The sequence below is a fragment of the Odontesthes bonariensis genome, chromosome 1 (assembly GCF_027942865.1).
Source record: "Odontesthes bonariensis isolate fOdoBon6 chromosome 1, fOdoBon6.hap1, whole genome shotgun sequence".
NCBI classification, from domain to species: Eukaryota; Metazoa; Chordata; class Actinopteri; order Atheriniformes; family Atherinopsidae; genus Odontesthes; species Odontesthes bonariensis.
The window spans coordinates 27372463-27389876 of record NC_134506.1 but is presented as its reverse complement, the minus strand read 5'-3'; the positions used below and the strand labels follow the sequence as shown (position 1 = coordinate 27389876).

At 44.2% G+C, this 17414-nt stretch overlaps 1 protein-coding gene across 1 annotated transcript; it reads right to left on the bottom strand.

Moving 5' to 3' along the window:
• Positions 1–2594: 2594 nt before the first annotated feature.
• Positions 2595–10881, bottom strand: dldh (dihydrolipoamide dehydrogenase). Its single transcript, XM_075471423.1, has 12 exons — positions 10420–10881; positions 9969–10271; positions 9198–9258; positions 8112–8369; positions 6639–6699; positions 6393–6523; positions 6097–6266; positions 5789–6005; positions 5505–5678; positions 4682–5417; positions 4289–4541; positions 2595–4193 (listed from the first exon to the last, which is right to left on the bottom strand). The coding sequence occupies exons 1-12, from the start codon at positions 10471–10473 to the stop codon at positions 4188–4190; spliced, it is 2424 nt and encodes an 807-aa protein (XP_075327538.1). The 5' UTR covers positions 10474–10881; the 3' UTR covers positions 2595–4187.
• Positions 10882–17414: the final 6533 nt, after the last annotated feature.

The following is a 17414-nucleotide window of genomic DNA, read 5'->3' as shown; positions in this document are numbered from 1 at the left end:
TTCAAAGTCGGTCGAGATATAATCGCTACCTCAGTCACATTCAGTGGCATGCGGAAGTTTGGGCACCTTGACTCAAAACTTTTAGTTTCTGTGAATAGTTCAGTGAGTAGAGTTGGAACTACTCTCCAAAAAGCTGAAACATTCTATTCACAGTTTTAGGCAAGATACCTGTACTCTTTCTGGCACCCTAACAAAATGTATGCTCCCTGATAACTTTTTTCAGGGTCTAAGAGGGTCATAACCTCTTTAAGTTATTATGGAAAACAGCTTTGTGAACAGATGAAGAGTCCTCAAACTGTGCCCCAACAATTAGAAGTCATAAGCTTCTCTAAACAGCTGCTGACACGCTGTAAGTTAGAATAAAGCAGGAGAAGCCCACAAGAAGACAGGAACGCTATTCCAGTTAGCTTTTTGCTCAGGTCATAATGTAAATAAGAAACAGATGTTAACGGAAATGATGAAAGTCAAGCCGAAGTCTTGAACACCAAGAAAACATTCAGAGAAACCTGCTTGTAGGGTAGCCTTGAATATCCTTGTAAATCCTCAATTTCTCCCCTCACATCTTACAGTGAAAACAAAACTGACTTAAATAAATCACTTCAGTTGATCACAAGCGAAGGACGTCCATTCTAAAGAAAAAGGGTGATTTTCAAGATAATTGAATCCAAACATGTACGATGCTGTTACCAATTATAAAAACTACCTGAGATTCACACAAAAAAAGCAATTTATATAAACTATAGCTCAAAACTGTTTTCATAGTGTAGTTCATCCCATGCGGATGTCAGCAGAGGAGTCAAGGAGAGGACTTAAGAATTGAGATGTCGAGGCAAAAGGCTTTTAATGAAATTAAGTCAAACAAAGAGGCGCAGATCAGAGGACTTAGAAGAGTCACTGGATGAATATGACATTCAGAAAAAAATCAGAAGTTTGTAAATAATCATCCACACATAGACCGATACATTTTGTAAAGTGGGACTGATGAAGTTAAAATTCAGTGTTTTGGTGGCAATGAGCACTTGTGTACCTCTCAACTGCTGAGCAAGGGGATGGATTGTGGTTTTGACTTGTGTTGCAGTCCTTGGTACAGGGAAAATTTCGCTGGAAGAAGGATGGACTCAGCAAGATATCAGTCACTTCTGGAGCCAAACATCACACCACTTGTAAAAAAGTTGAAGAATCAAAGAAAATCATTTCTCCAAAAGGGTAAAACATGAAAGAAGTATGTGAATGGATAGCCAAATATTCTCACAGAACTAGAAGCCGTTTGCGGAGAAAATTTGCCAAATAAGAACTGAAAGACTGATAGCCGATTACAAAAAGTATTTGCCTGCCGCTGGATTTGTTAAAGACAGTGTCACTAAGAACTGACCCGCAGGGTTCCCAAGTTTGTGCTCTCTTTTGTTGTTGTTGTTCTATTGAATTTGTAAAAGATAGAATTGAAAAGAAAATATTTCTTGAGATATAGAAAATATTTATCCTCTAATTTTGATTCATTTGAAAACTCAGGTCGCGTTTTAATTGTTTAACTGTTCACAGTAACAGGACGTCTGCTCTGTAAAGACTCTGTATAAACATATGAATGAATAATTATCTTGTGTAGACTTTCTGCAAGATTATTTGACTCTAACATCAGTCAGCCAGACCATGACCTCTGTGTGTGTGTGTGTGAGTGTGTGTATGTATGGTAATTGGCTCCATTTCGACACTTAATACAGTTTATTCTGTATTTTAACTGTTTTAAATTTCTGATCATCTGTCATCCAATTTTACCGTCTCGCTTGTGTGTGTGTTTATATAAGACTGCAAACCAGATGATTTTCTTTGATGACTGCTTCTACACTGCTTCAGTGGTCGCTAAATGACACACACACACACACACACACACACACACACACACACACACACACACTCATACATGCAGAGTAGTCAGGCAGGGGCAACTGGGACTAAATCCAGACTGGTGGTTTCTATCTCCAGCTATAAATACACTTTTGCTTAAACAAGATCACACACTTGAACTTATACTCAAGTAGAGAGGCTCACAGAAAAAGGATCCATTCACAAACACATTAAGGCACAGACATACACACACATACACAGCACGTACATTCGGACTCACGCGCACACAAATCCACACACAGAAATGACTCTGCCCTCAGAGGAGGCTAGCTAAGCGGTCTATGATTATGGGGTGTGTCTTTGTCTCATTTAGTGGTTCCACGCGGAGACAGTCTTCTGCTGTGTCAGACAGACACACATATACACACACACACACATGCAAATACCACTTAGTGACAACAAATCCCTCAGCTGGAATTTGTTCGACAGCTTTTAAAAGGAGCTGCAAATGTAAAAATGGCCTCAAATGACGGTAAATTTATTTTTTCATTTACTAATCTCTCTTTGCAATCTTCAGAGATGATGCGCACACAGCAGGATGCTGATCCAAGTGCATATTTGTCACGATCAATTTCTTCTGTCCTCACATTTGGAAAAAACTCACCCAAATATAAAGAAAACCATTCAACGCCAAATGTGCTAGATTTAACTCCTTTTTTTATTTTGGAAAAATATTGTGTTTTTTCCAGTAATAAAAATGACAGGCTCTGTACATACGACTTCTCTCTTAAATACAACACAGTCACAGTGGTCTCAAGTGCCTAACACATACATGCATACATACATACTTACATACATACATTATCTGCCAAATAAAAACAATCCAACTTAAATTATGACAGGTTTAACAAAAACATCACAACAAAATGGAGCACAAATAATTACATAATTAAATTAAAAGAATACATCTTTCTTTAGATAACAAATAAAATAAAGACAAAAAAAGATCCTAACTAAGGGCAGGCAAAGTGATGGTGTCCTTGAATTGGCTAATAGTGGAAGACTGGGAGTGAGGGGGCGGGAGTGGGCAGTGCATACATTGACACCATACACAGGCATTACCTTTTCTGTACACGCACACACATACACACACACACACACACACGCACACCTCCATAGTGCAATGAGGTCTTGGCAGTTAAGACTTTATAGCTCAGCCTACTTGGAAAAACAACAGCATCATTAAGAGATCAGGGAAAAGACCAAAATATGCAGCTATTTTAAATTCAACACAGAGCATTAAAACTAACAGGTGACCTAATGTGTTTTGTTTGATTTGTTCCACCTTGTTTTCCTTTGTTTGTGCTCTAATGCAGAAAGTGTTTCCTAGGTTGCCCTGCCCAAAACACTGCCCTGTGTATCACAACCTTCGGGGGTCAGAGGCCAGTATGGCCCAACAGAATCCATGTTGGATCGATCTGCAGTCACTACTGGAGTATTCAGTTCTCTATTTTCTGCTGAGAACCAGCTCAGCCAACACAGTCTCTGTCAGTGCTGTAGAGTTAAAGGTGGTAGACTGCTGCAGAAGTTCCCCTCTGAATCTTTTTGTAGTCTTGTCAGGAAAGCTCCACTTCAGATTCCTTGAGTCGTTTCTTAAAAATGGTCAGACTACAGCAGCACAGGGACTCCTCATGTTGCTACAGCTCCACACTCTACTCTGCAGCACTGTACAGAACATGAATAATATTCAATATCAACAACAGATTTTACACAGCATTGTAAAATCACAGCACATTACAGTACTACAAGAGTACTTTAAAAGTTCTCAGTACTCTAAAGGTACTTCACTGTTCATTCAATCAGTACACCAAGGTACAACAATATCATCAGTCGACATCCAAGTCAATGTTCCGCTGCTTAGAGTTCATCCTGTTATGAGCTATAAATCTTCCAGTGCTGTGGAAAACATTGAATGGGCTCTTCTTTAGTTTGCCAGCAGTCTTCTTCGAGTGTGTGAGTCCTCAGTCAGCACTGTTTCTGTACAAGTCCGTACGAGTGCTAACACTGTCTTCTGGCGCTTCGTCCATGGCATTGTGTCAGCAAAAGACCTGCAGCCATCAAAGATCAAAAATGTCCAGAGTTCACCCGTAGTACTAGTCTAGTACTCAGTCCTCGCCAAGTAGGCGCTAACTGTGCGCTGGCTCATCAGCACCTTGGCTCAAAGTCCTCTAGGAAATCCCAAGGAACAGCAGCAAAACAGCAGGAGTAAAACCTCCCGGAAACAAGCTGAGCTCTACTGCTCAGGGTTGTGTGTGTGGACCGCCATCAACCACAGGGAACCGCTATCATACCTGTTAAGACAGAAAGAAGGATGTTAGTCTTTTGTGTTTTTGTGTTTTTTTGTGTACTCACTGAGAATAAAAAAAATCTATTTTTCTGCACTCACCTCTGTAGCGATGATACATTCATCTTTCTGGTGTGATATGACGTAGACAGATTGGTATTTGGTGTCGGTGGTACATGGGTACCGGCTGTCACTGGGATTGTGGTATTCAATATCACAGGTTGACTGGAATTTGATGTCACTCATTGACTGGTATTCAAGCTCACTTGCGTGACAGTTTAAATCCGTGGATGACTGATACTTTGCTTCGCTGCAGCTTGATGATTCTGCCACCTGTTTCTTTTCAGATGCATCACTGTGGAATAAAGAACAAACAGGTTAAGAAATGCAATCACAAAACACGTGTTTTCATATCTAGGGGGGGTGGCTTGTCAACTTGTGTACTTTTAATCTTCTGCAACATGCAAAATTTCACAGAATTGTACAGTTGTGTACCTGTTTTGTCTCTTCCTAAATCCTTCTTCTGTGTCGGACTCATCCATCACTTCACATTTGGCCTCTGGTTCGTTGTGCTCTTCCTCTTTGCACTGCGACAGTTCCTCTGGCCGGAGCTCATGGACCAGGTTGTACTCCACACTGGGGTAGCGAGTCTTAAAGCCATTCTTCTCTGCTCCATTGAGCCCACTGATTCCACTCAGTCCACCCAGAGATCCAGCAAGGTCTGAATGGTAATCTGCCTTCTTGTTGGTGTTTTTAATTGATGTTGTCATTATAGCACCCACTTCTTTGTCACTTCGGAGAAAATTATTGGTGGTCGTCAGATTATTCATGGTCTCGCGGCTGTCACTGTGGACACTGTCACTGTGGTGGTGACTGAGTCGGTCCTGCAATTTGACCCGAACATAGACCACCAGCACAGAGCAGCCAATCAGAATCACAAGAACGAGGAAGACACCAGCACACACGGCTGTCCAAGGGAATCCACTAACATCATCCTGCTCATCTTCAGCATTTCCACCTTCTGAAGAAGAATATCGGCGATCTGGTCCATCCACAACTGGCTGGGAACCTCTAGGAACCTCTGGCAAGAGGAACTGGCAGTTATGGCCACCATAGCCAGGCGCACAGGCGCACACGTAGCGACCGCCACGCTCATGGCAGGTGGCCCCATTGTGGCAAGGGTTGTGATGGCAACGAGAGACGGGGGAGCTGCAGTTTTTACCAGTATAGCCTGTGAACAAAGTGGAGTTTAGGAGTCTAAAAACTGATACAAAACTACCACAAACAATGACAAAAAGTCTGTTGAGTGCTGTTATACCTGGGGGGCAAGTACAGGTGTAGCCGTTCACTCCCTCTTGGCATGTCCCACCATTCTGACAAGGGAAAGACTGACAGGATCCAGAAAAGCCGGTAATGACTTCACAGTTCGGACCTGAAAATCCCTCAGGACACTGACAGAGATAGGAGTTCACCAGATCCACACATTCTGCACCTGCATTGGACAACAGGGTTAAGACAAAGCCAAAGGATTAGTCTCGCCACATATAGCTATTGGATTAATGGCAGGTGTGGGTACACTTACAAACACAGATGACAACATACCATTTAAACAGGGGTTGGAGGAGCAATGGTCAATTTTCTTCTCACAGTTGAAGCCAGCATATCCCATCGGGCACTGACAGAAGTAGCCACCTTCGGGGTTGTCCACACAGCGTCCACCATTGAAGCAGGGCCCATCTGCACAGGTATTGGCACTTAACTCACAGTTGTTGCCGTAGAAACCAGGTGGGCAGGTGCACTTGTAGCCATCGTCGTTGTCCTAAATTGGAAACAATGTAAATCGTGGTTACACACAAGCTTGTTGCCATGATTATATTTAGAAGCACTCTGTCAACTGAGGTGACACTCACAGTGCAGCTGCCTCCATTTCGACATGGATTTCCAGAACACTCACTGACTTGGATCTCACAGCTGGCACCTGTGTATCCAGGTAGGCAGGAGCAGGTGTAGCTGCCCTGGCCAGTGTTGGTGCAGGTGGCTCCATTGAGACAGGGCTTGTGGTGTGTGCAGTAGTTCAGATCTGGGAACACCCCAAAAAAAAAAAAAGAATTATGAGCAAAACAGATTAAACGTGAAGCAAAGAGGAAATGGTTGCATCAAAAGGGGGGTACAACCTTGTAGTAAATCTGTGAGTAAACAAACTCACCCTGGTTACAGAAGAGCCCACCCCATCCCTCCTGGCAGTTACACTGCCAAGGTTGTTGGCAGGTGCCATGGAGGCAGCCTGGGTAACGGATGCAGTCATCGCAGTAACGCCCACTGAAGCCCACGCGACACCTGGGAAAACAACGTTCAGTTAATAACAAGAACAAGGGAAATAATGATCAGGGAGACTTTGAGAGAGACTGCTACATGTATTTATGAAATAAAAAGAACATTTTTTTAAACTTACTTGCACTCTCCTGGTTTATCACAGAAGCCATGTTCTTCATCACATCCAGGGAGACAGATTGCTGCAGAGAGGAAAAAAAAGTATTAAATTAATCACTGGAAATTCAGTGTGCTTGCTCTCCATTATGTCATTAGAAGGCCTTTTCAAACTGTCGTCTGCTTGCCTGCCTGTCTGGTTAGGGCCCCAGCCTCCTCATCTGTTTGTGGGTTATTCTGGATTTCTGTTTATCAGTCCAGTGTGTCATTGGTTCATTTCTGACCACCTGTATGCTTGTTTATTCAGTGCTGCAAATGTTGCTGAAAATGTTACCTTTCGGATTGGACAGCCAAACTGGGAGCAATAGCACATTTGGTCACCAAACAGAAGAACCAGCCAACAAACTCCCTCTTTTAACATGGTTACTCTCCTAACACAAAGGACTCCCACACAAAGCCTCCTTTCTCCCCTTGACTGTGGGTCAGAAGTTTGTTCTCACCCCTTGCCCCTCTCCTCCTCCTTTTCCTCCCTTCCTCTTCCATCCACCTATCCCCTCCCCTTCTCCTCATCTTGTCTTCTTCTTCTCCTCTCTTATATTCTCCTTTCCCTCCTCCTCTGCTCCTGTCTCTCCTCATTCCCCTCCTCCTCCTCCTCCTCCTCCTCCTCCTCCTCCTCCTCCTCCTCCTCCTCCTCCTCCTCCTCCTCCTCCTCCTCCTCCTCCTCCTCCTCCTCCTCCTCTTCCCCCCAGGGCCAGCTGGTCTGTGTGGAGCTAACCACCAGACAGCTGCTCCATTGTCTCCTCTCACTGAGCAGCTGCCCCCTTCACAACAATACACAACCCTGCTCGGCCAATCAATGGCCCGAGCCACAACAATACGGGACCCCCACTTGGCCAATCGGGGAGGAGGTTTGGGGCGAGGAGGCCCCAGTGGTCTAATGGAAGGCACGCGGCGTGTGAATTACTGAGGAGCCACTGCGGCTCATTAGAATGGAGGCCTCTGGTGCTATGGGATAACTAACTGACGCCTGTTGCACACGGGCCCCGCATTATGAGGTGGAAACAAGTCTCTAACAGTAAATAGAGGCAAATGACTGTTGGGGAAATTAACTTTGAAAAATAGTTTTCTAAATTGCGTAGAAGCTGAAAACCCTCCAAGTGTTTGCTTCCTTAGTTTATACATTTGAAAAACAATTTCCTTCAGATGGCAGTGATTATCTTCTAAGCCTCAACTAATGGAAGCAAGCATTATTATTGCATTAGGCGATATTTGGAGATTTGGCACTTTGAGTAAACATCAACATCAGCTGCTAATGATGGTGTCTCTCAATCCCTTTATCAACCACACAAGTAGCTGACATCAGAATTGAAAAATAAACAACTGCATAGCCAAGAAGATGAAGCAGAAAGTTATGCTTTTGTCTCCCATCTATGGCCTTTCCTTATGTTGCTCCATACATTTTAATGAAAGTGCTTGATAAATAAGCAAAACAACTCACACTCAGTGCAATACTGGCCCTTCCAGCCAGAGTTGCATATGATCTCTCCACGCTCGCCACAGGTGAAGTGTCCAAAAGCATCGTCCCGGGGGCGGCAGAAGACCGAGCAGCCATCGCCGTAGTAGTGCTCATCACACAGAAAGCGGTAGGAGTAACGCAGCTCCGTCCTACTGGCTGTCTGCATGTCTTTAGACCATTCTTCTCCCACAGCGAGGTGTCGCTGAACGGTGATCCTGCTGATCAAGCGCTCTGGGTTCTCTGTTTGAGTAAATCATATAGTTGGTTTGTGGATGTTGATGTTTACTGTTACATAGTTGAATACTAATGGAATGTCACTGCCATGAGTTGCAGGTTGTCGAATAAGTTGGGATAATTTTGTACCAAAAAAAAACTTGTTTGCTTGCTCCTCTGTAGTTAAATGGCAACACACGTTAGTGTTTTTGAAAATGAGGCTGCAGCCTTTTTAATGGTTCCAAGTGAGGCTGCTGCTGTCTGAATATAAATATATTTTTACAAAAAAAATAAAAAATTAAAAGATAAAGAGCAGTGCTGACAAAGAGAATTGTCATTGTCTCCTGTGCTCACATGCTCTCCTCTGTATGATTTTCTTGGTGCAATGAGTGATGAGAGTGGGACAGTAAAATGACAGCTGCAAACCTCATCACTGGGCCAAATCTGAGAACGTACTGTACTTGAGATGCACATCAAATAAACAAAACCAATTTCTACGTCAAACGGCGTCATTTGACTTGAGAGTTTCAGGGTTTCACATAGTTTCAGTGAAGAATACATTTTAGTCAACATTTGGTTAGATGAAGAATGAGCCCCTTTCCACATATTGGGTTACATAAGCTGAAGACCATTTAGTACAACTTAATTAATCTTTAAAGGAAGAATGTGGAACATTGTTTAATGAGGTTGGATCTTAACTGTAAGTGAAATGTCAAAAAGAAAATATGAAGCATAAATCAAGATATCTGTGTTCTGATCATGACTGATGAGAATGGAGTGGAAAACAAGAAAACAAGGCCACTGCTGGCCCTCTGTGTTTAGGTTACACTGCTGTCTTCTCTGGCTGTCACCCACCTGTTGTCAGGTCGTCCAGGGATTCAGTGTGCAGAGCTTCAATGATCAGTGAAAACGTCCCCTGAGGAGAGAAAGAGAGAGTCAACAGCTGCTCAGCCTGGAGGCCTCCCTCCCTCAGAGCAGCAGAGGGCCATTATGAAGCCTCGCAATAAACTTCATAGCCTAATTCCCGTGTTGATTAGGGGCCTAATAAGGGCGACTACCTGCTCCCTTTTCACACCCCCGCTACTATCACACTCTGACACGGCCGTAAAACCTAAACGAGGCGGAATTTCACGCTGTGCTGCCAATGATGTGCCAACTCAGAGGATGTTATATTTCCCACCACGGCTGGTTGGAGAAGAGAATCGTTTGGTGACACCCCCCCCCCCCCCCGTCCTTTTCTCTTTCACACATCCTCCTCCCCTCCCCGTTATATCCTACCAAAGAGCACAGAAATACTACAATGGCCTCTCTCACACACTGCTGACAAAGACCCTCACATGTGTTGAGTTTGGGAGCATCTGTTGGGTTTTGTACTCTTCAAAGCTAACATGTCCCACTGGAGACTACAATAATTTCACTGTCTGGCCGTGGTTTTGGTTAGTCTCAGAATGCATGGCGCAAATCTCACAGCAAAACTTTTAACAGCAGAAAAAAGACACTAAATATAATATCCAATATGAATCCTGTGGGGGTGATGTGTCAGTGTCAAAGAGTGGTGTCTTACTGATTGGGAGGTGTCATAAAAACGTTACGCTACGTGATATCCCTAATGACAAGTCTACTCACTGGCCATGTGAAACCGAAGGTGAAGCGGATTGGGTTGGTGAAGCTGTCCGCATTGGTCTCCGGGACCTGGAAGGAGTTGGATCCGAGGACGGGAGTCACAGCTCCACCATATGTGCAGGGGGGCTCTGGGGAAACGCTGGCCTGATAATGCTTCAGACAGATCCGAAAGAAAGTCTTGCACTCGCACTGCTGGTGGCCCTGCGGATGCGCAGAGCCTCCCGGGCAGCAGTTGGCGTTCCCCGCTATCCCCTTCTTGTTGAGAAACTCCTGCAGCTTCAGCTCAAACACGCCAGAGCACAAAACCTATAACACACAGAACCAGTTGAATGTGTTTGAGGAAGGTTATCACCGGAAACATTTTGGAAATATTTGCATAATTGTTAAGTGGAACCTCAATGCAGACAAATAATGTGCGCAAAAACCCCTTCACGTGGATCTCTTTCGGACCTACCTGGCAGGTGAGCAGGGAGAGACTGACAACCAGGAGCAGACACAGGCGTCCCATTGTGTTGACAGCCCCTCAGCAAGTAGTGAAAGCTCCACAAGTCCGTGTAGCACAACTCAAACACTCATGGAGAAAGTGTTAAATGCTCTCCGTCGATTCACAGTCAAGGTGAGTTTTTGACGTGTAAGGGTGAAGATGAAGTGAAACTTCTCCTGTCCTCTGCCCCTCTGTTTTCTGACGTGAGTTTTTAGGGCAGAAAGAATGAAAGTTTTCAATGTAAAGTAATCCCCAGCAGAAGGATCCCTTTGAAGAAGCGTGAGTGAAATCCCCGATGGAAATGTGAGAGTTAATTCCAATCAGTCGGTGAAGAGACAGCTCTTGGTGGCCTTGTTTATTTTTCCAATTGATTGCTCGTGATATGCTGATCATAAACACAGAAAACAAGTCTCCACTCCCCTCTGACTCTCTTGGTGTGCCAGTGCGTAAGTCTGATAGGTCTTCTGCCCTGCGCACGGTTTTATACCAAACCAGCAGGCGAAGGGTAATAAGATGCAAATGAGCGCGATCTGCTCCTCTTCTTCCCCTCCCTCCACAACCACCACAAGTCCGCCCCGGGGCCATCACAAAGAAATAAGAGGGGGGAGGGTTTTTTTTCGGGGGGGGTAAAACTTTTCTAAACCCGCCCCCTCCTCTCTTTTGCTCTCAAGGGGACAGACCAAATGGCTAGTGAGCTGTTAAATGTGCAACAACCCCTTGCTTCCCCTGATGCCTCCCTCCTCCACAACGCACGGGGCCCATTTACATTCCGACAAATTCTTTAACCTCCGCACGAAATCCTCTACTCTGTCAAGAGATTTATATGCGCAGTAGCCAGTCTGACGGTGGGTTCTCATATCTAGGGTTATTGTGGTAAAGCTTTGGTTGGCCTGCGCCTTGATGGCCAGCCGGCCGTCCCAACTGCGCTAAAGACCATCTGCTTCGTTGCATTCCTATGGTGTTACCCTGCCTGGGTTTTAGCATGTTCACACCCCCAAAACGACCTTGTCTGTACCTTACCTGTATAACTTAACGTTTAGATATGCCATAGTGTTAACATCTGGTGTTTTCTTGATATACTGGATCATTTGAAAGTGGCTTTTTGATGCCTCCATCTTCCGATTTATTGGTAAACAAAAATGTCCCATTGAGCCTTTTACGGATTCTGTTCCGTGAATTCCAAACTTGTCATGAAAAGAAAGATTTGAGGTGAACAAATAACAATTCATTCAAATTATCATCCATTACGTTTGCGTGATATTTTGAAGCACTTTCGAAATGATAAGCACCTTGAGGAGAGCCACAGTAAATCATTCTCCGAGTGCGCAAAGACGCTCCTAAATGTCTACGCGTTTCCCTGACTTGCTTTTTGGAAGAGGTAGTAAAAAAAAAAAAAAAGATTTGGTGGTGTGTCACTCGCGTGGCTGTCATTAAGGGACTTTGTGAGGAGAGGGAGGGGGAGGAGGGGAGTCACAGGGAGTAAAGTTTTTTTCTCTTTGTGCTTTCAGCTGTATGGTAATTGGGCCTGCAGCACCTGCTCTCCCACAATAATACAACACCAGAGAGAAGAGAGCGAAAGAGAGCATGGTTAGTGGCATAAACAGTAATCTTACTATGTGTTTGATCATTAAATATTACATCACCTACACGCAATCAAATGAGATAAAAGACGGACAGACTGCCACCAATCAAACGAGATTAAACATTACAGACTGTCGCTCGGCTGCTCTGGGCACAATACAAGTGTGTGAAGCTCTGGCATGACACTATGAAAACTCACTGTCTAATTTGCATATGTATGTCTATCCGCGAAAAAATGCGGGGAAGAATGCACACTTGTTGCCATTAAGTTATTATGAGCTTATTTCTGGCTGTGAAGCAACTGAAGATGTAAGTAAACCTTTTATCGAACTTAAACAGTCTTAAGCAAATCCCTCCGCGAGCTCAAATTCTACTGCTGTGCTGTGTTTTATACTGGGAGGGTGATGTAATCTATGGGCAAATCAAACTTAACTGTTGCCTGCCGAACGAGTGTTGTGAAACTCCCTATACTATAAAGGTGTTCGTAATATGTCTGAACAGTTTCGCGTATTGTCTGTTTATGTAGCCTGACTGTTCATAAAAAAAGGAAATGCAAAGCTGGAAAGTGAGCTGCTGATTGGACAAATTGGAGTTTGGTGCAACACTTGTCAATCAGCTCAGGCTTTACAGCACAGCAAAGATCCGGAGAGGGTTTCCTCTTTTTCTGAATTATTCCTTTATTAAAGTTTTGGTGCAACAGTAGAGCCCGCCGAAGAACAAGTGTACTGCATCAGAGAGTACTATGCCACTACTAATGTTTATGCATTGGAGCGGTCGCACTCACACACGCACACACACACACACACACACACACACACACACACACACACACACACACACACACACACACACATGAACACAAGCACTGGGAGGAGGGGGTCTTAATTAACATCTCTAATTGAAGCTGCTCCCTCTGCATAGCATCACTGTTTTGGTCTGCTGCTGTCTACAAACAAGGCCCTCATTCACGAACCGCAACTAACATATGGACAACTCTCAGCCTGCCGTGTCAACACATGCAGTGCTGATGCACTGCTGCTGTGTGAGAGCTGCAGTCCTGTAGCGGCATGATGAGCCTGCTTGGCTGGTCCCCCCTTGGCCAGTGTTTGGATGTCTCATGTGGTTGGGTGAAGTGCTGTTTACACCCCTTGTGGCCGACTGAAAGGCCTTTAACCTTAAGCTTTAACACTATTATCCTTGCTTGCCACATTCCTTCCAGATACCCGTGTGTGTGTTTTGCAGGACGCTGCCCCGAGCCCCTCATTTCATTTAACCAGTTGATTTCAGCCCCCTTGTCAATAGTGCGCAATGCTCCTATGTGGCATGGCGTAAAATCCCTCTCTTGAAACCTTTTATTTACACTCATCTCGACTTTCAGAGGTCCCCAGTGCTCTTTCTCTCCTCCTCTGTATTAGGCCAATATACTATCAGTTACTCATCACCATGACGTGGCACACATTTTCCGATTACGCCAGCAAACCGTGACTGAGAGGCATGGTGAGATGGAGAGTGACCCCCCCTCTTTACAACATCAAGAAGACATTTTTCCCCAAAAAAATAATTTATGCCATTGCCAGGAGATTCTCTAACTGCGTCTTAAGGAAACAGCAGAAACTCCTCCCCATTGATACCTCTTTGTGTGTGCGTGCATGTTCGAGGACGCGCATGGGGGTTAAAAAATTGTTTAACTGGAGGTCGACTGTTTAATTGAAGTGCTTTCCTGTCGCCCGTGTGTGTACGTGTAACTGCCTATGCGCGCGTTTGTTAGCGTGTGTGTGTGCGCGCGTAACCGGGAGCTCTGTGACACGCAGGGGAACAACAAAGGAAGAGGTCTCACGCCCCGCCGCCCATTCATCCCTTTCTCTCGTGAAGTAATTCCCATTGATTTCTATTGAACAGCGAGTCGCGAGCCCCTCAGGGGAGAACCATGTGATTTGTGAAGGGTCGCGAGGACAAGACACGCCCCTCCTCGAGCCCCGGCCATCTGCTCACCAAACTCCACAACACTAACCAACCACCAAATGGCTTCTCTCATCACTATCGCTCCATACAGACTCATTATTTCTCGTTTTATATCCCCTGTCTGTTAGTCTCAGTCAATCTCATCCTTCAGTCATCCCCCTATCTACTTTATTTCTTGGTCTGTCCTCCAACTGAGGAAGCCAAATGCCTCTGTAGATGAAACTAACTGGTTGCTTCCAGAGCCAAATCACAGTGGTGGCATGCAAGGGGTATGAGATGGCCATATGGCCTCTGTGTGTGTGTGCCAAGAAATGGATGGATGGCCATCGTGGGAACCCTCACATCATCGCCATCACACCAGCAACACACACACACACACTCACTATTTCACATAGCATGGCAGCTTTTACTCTGGTCAGTTGTAGAAATCACAGTTCACAGGGACTGTAGATCACTCAACATACGAACACCGGTTTTGAATCGCTTTACGTCTGGCTTTTTGTTGTGACATTTGTTCTTTTCTGGGCAGAGCGAGGCTGATAGAGGCTGATATTCACTTAAACTAAAGTTTGAAGTCGTTGGGCTGCAATGTTATGTCACAGGTCTAAGTCACTGCATTAGTTCTAATCAGAGTATTCAGATAGATAGATAGAGTGTCAGACAGGTGCTGAGGGAGGATCTTTCTTATGCTGATTATAATGATAAAGAGAGGGTGTGTGGCTTGATGGATAAGTCTCCCTCCGGTAACAACAGCCCTGTGATCAGGTCAGAAACTTGAGACGTGCATCTGAGCCACAAAGAACTGAGGCAGCCCTCCCATCTAAGTCACCACTGTAGTGACTTTAATACCACCTGTTAGCTTCAGTGTGTAACATTACCTGCATGTCAAGTTTGTAGTATGATAACAAAACAAAAAAAATGTTATGGATGCAGCCTACCTTAAATTTTGTCATTTCATTGTTTCTGTTAAAATTCCACTTTTCTTACTTTGAATGCAATGTAAAATCCTTTTGTCATTAGCTTTGCTGCTCATTCCAGCGCCTTACAGAAATATGTTTTGTATCAAGTAAAGTTAAAGCAGTCAGACAAACAATCAGTCAATCAACAGAAAATGATTATCAGTTAAATATAACTTAGTTACAGCTCCTCAACTGTGATGATTTGCAGCCTGTTGTTCTCTCTTTTTTCTGGGACATTTCTCAGTTTTCTCACACACAGTAAACTACACAGTGTTGTGTACAAAATTTTGAAAATAATTGTAAAGTGAATTGAATAGAACTTTGTTTTTGTAATTTGCATCACTGAAATTTAGCTCTGATTAGATGATTTTTTTTGACAAGGGTGACAATTAGTTACTATTATTTGAATCAGCACTTGATGACAAAAGTGTTTCAACAGAAATAAATCTACATCTGATGACTACTTAGGCTTGGACTGATGATGACAGAGCTTTTGAATTCACACGTGACACTGGTGTTTGCATTTCACTTCAGTGGGACATCTAATATTTTTATATGGACTTAAAACAAGTGAGCAAACATGCCAAAACCCCTGCATTTTGAACAAATCACACATTCACTATCCCTGAGGTCCCTGCCCTGTGGCCCTCCAGGGGTTCTTAGCCTTTAGTTTGAGAAGCAGTGGACTCCAGCAGCCGGATTAGCCAGGCCAGCTGCCCACAAAGACCCTGGGCTCGGACGCTGACACCAGGCATGACCCCGGGATGGCTGCTATCAGGGAACCTTAGGGGATCTGGACAGCGCTTGGTGTGTGTTTTAGTTGTTCATTCAGTTGGACAACTGTTGAGCTCTTACAGATTTGGGCAGCGGTGTTCTTTGTATGAGTGTGTGCGTGCTTGTATGGTCAATTCTTTCCGGGGGTTAACTGCTGATCCAGTACAAATGGGAGGTGCTGGGGGTGGGGTGGGGCTGAGGGCAGTCGTGTGCTCCTGGAACATCTGCCTCTGTTTCTCCTGAGTCAAGCTTTGGTCAGGAGGGGGGGAAGAGGGAAGGCGAAAGGGAGGGGGGGACTCAGAGGGGATCGAAGAAGAGAAGGAAGAGTCAGTGTAGGAGGAGGAGGAAGTTGAAAAGATCTAACGTGAAAAGGCAACAGACCCAAGCGCTATGCGCTGAGAATGAGAAGGAGGATTATAGAGTATAAGCCCCTTTTCATGGCTGGTTACTGTGTTTGTGTGTGTGAGAGGGAAATGAATAAATATGTGCATATGTAAGCAAATCCAGGTGTATGTTACACATGCTAGGTGCACATTTTTAGAGAATTTTAGAGATACAAATGTGGAAACAGCTCAAGCAGATAAATTATATCAGTTCCAGTGCTTTGATTTAAATGCAGCTGTCCTGGTCAAGTCAAGCATGAACAAAAAATGTGCTGGGTTGTTTTTTAACCACTGAAATGACGTGAAAAATGTTTTTGACTAAAAACTGGCAGAGAGATTATCACATATTTTGTTCAAATTCAACAATTCCCCTTGATGTTGGAGAATGACTTTTCTGTCTGGTTTCAGTATAACTTTTCAAACAAAAAAAGACCAGAAGCTTTGCAGGGGGTTCAGCTTTTCTGGGGTTTTTTTTGTATTTCTATACGATTACTGACAAATTAGGACTTCTTTCAGATTACATGATGAATCAACTCACTGGGTAAATCTGCTGTCAAACATGTGAATACATTTTAGCTGAAGTTTGTTTGAAGGCCAGAAAGAAACCATCCTTGATTCTTAGCAACTCTCTTGTCTAACCACCCACATACTTCTACATCTACTACACTCAACACTAAGAAGAATTTCTGTTTTCATTAAACAGCAGCTAGTTGGAGCAGTTGTAGAAAGTTGAATGTCATTTTAGTCAGACAAAAGGTGTAATTGTTTTGTGTGCAGCTAAAAATCATGCTTAGCAGATTTACAACACAACTCCTCCCTCCCCGAAGAAGTAGTTTGGGAGGATTGTGCTGGCACGCCACAGAGCATCTGGCTGAGAAACAACAGATGCTGACAGCTGGACTGACAACCAGCATATGTCCCTTTCTTCATTACTGCTTTGGACAGACAAAAGAGTGGATAGGAAGGGGGTGTTTGGAGTTGAGAAGGTAGACCTAATAGCTTCTGACTCCTGAGAAGAGCCCCCATTCTCTTGGAGAGCAATTAGACTCAGTTATCCTTGCCTTGAGAGGTTATATGAGGACTGCCTGAACCTACAAAACCACAATAGTTCATTCTCATTCATGACGCGTTAGAATGTGAATTGGTTGCAGCTGTAGCAATAGCGAGCTATGCTACATGTAGCAGCTATGAGTAGTCTTTAACAAATGTTTTAATTTTGCAAATAATTTCACCATCCTGTCGCTGCAGGGAGCGCTCCATGTGCCGAGCACGTGTGCTTTGTTTTGCAACGTGATGACGCCACCCG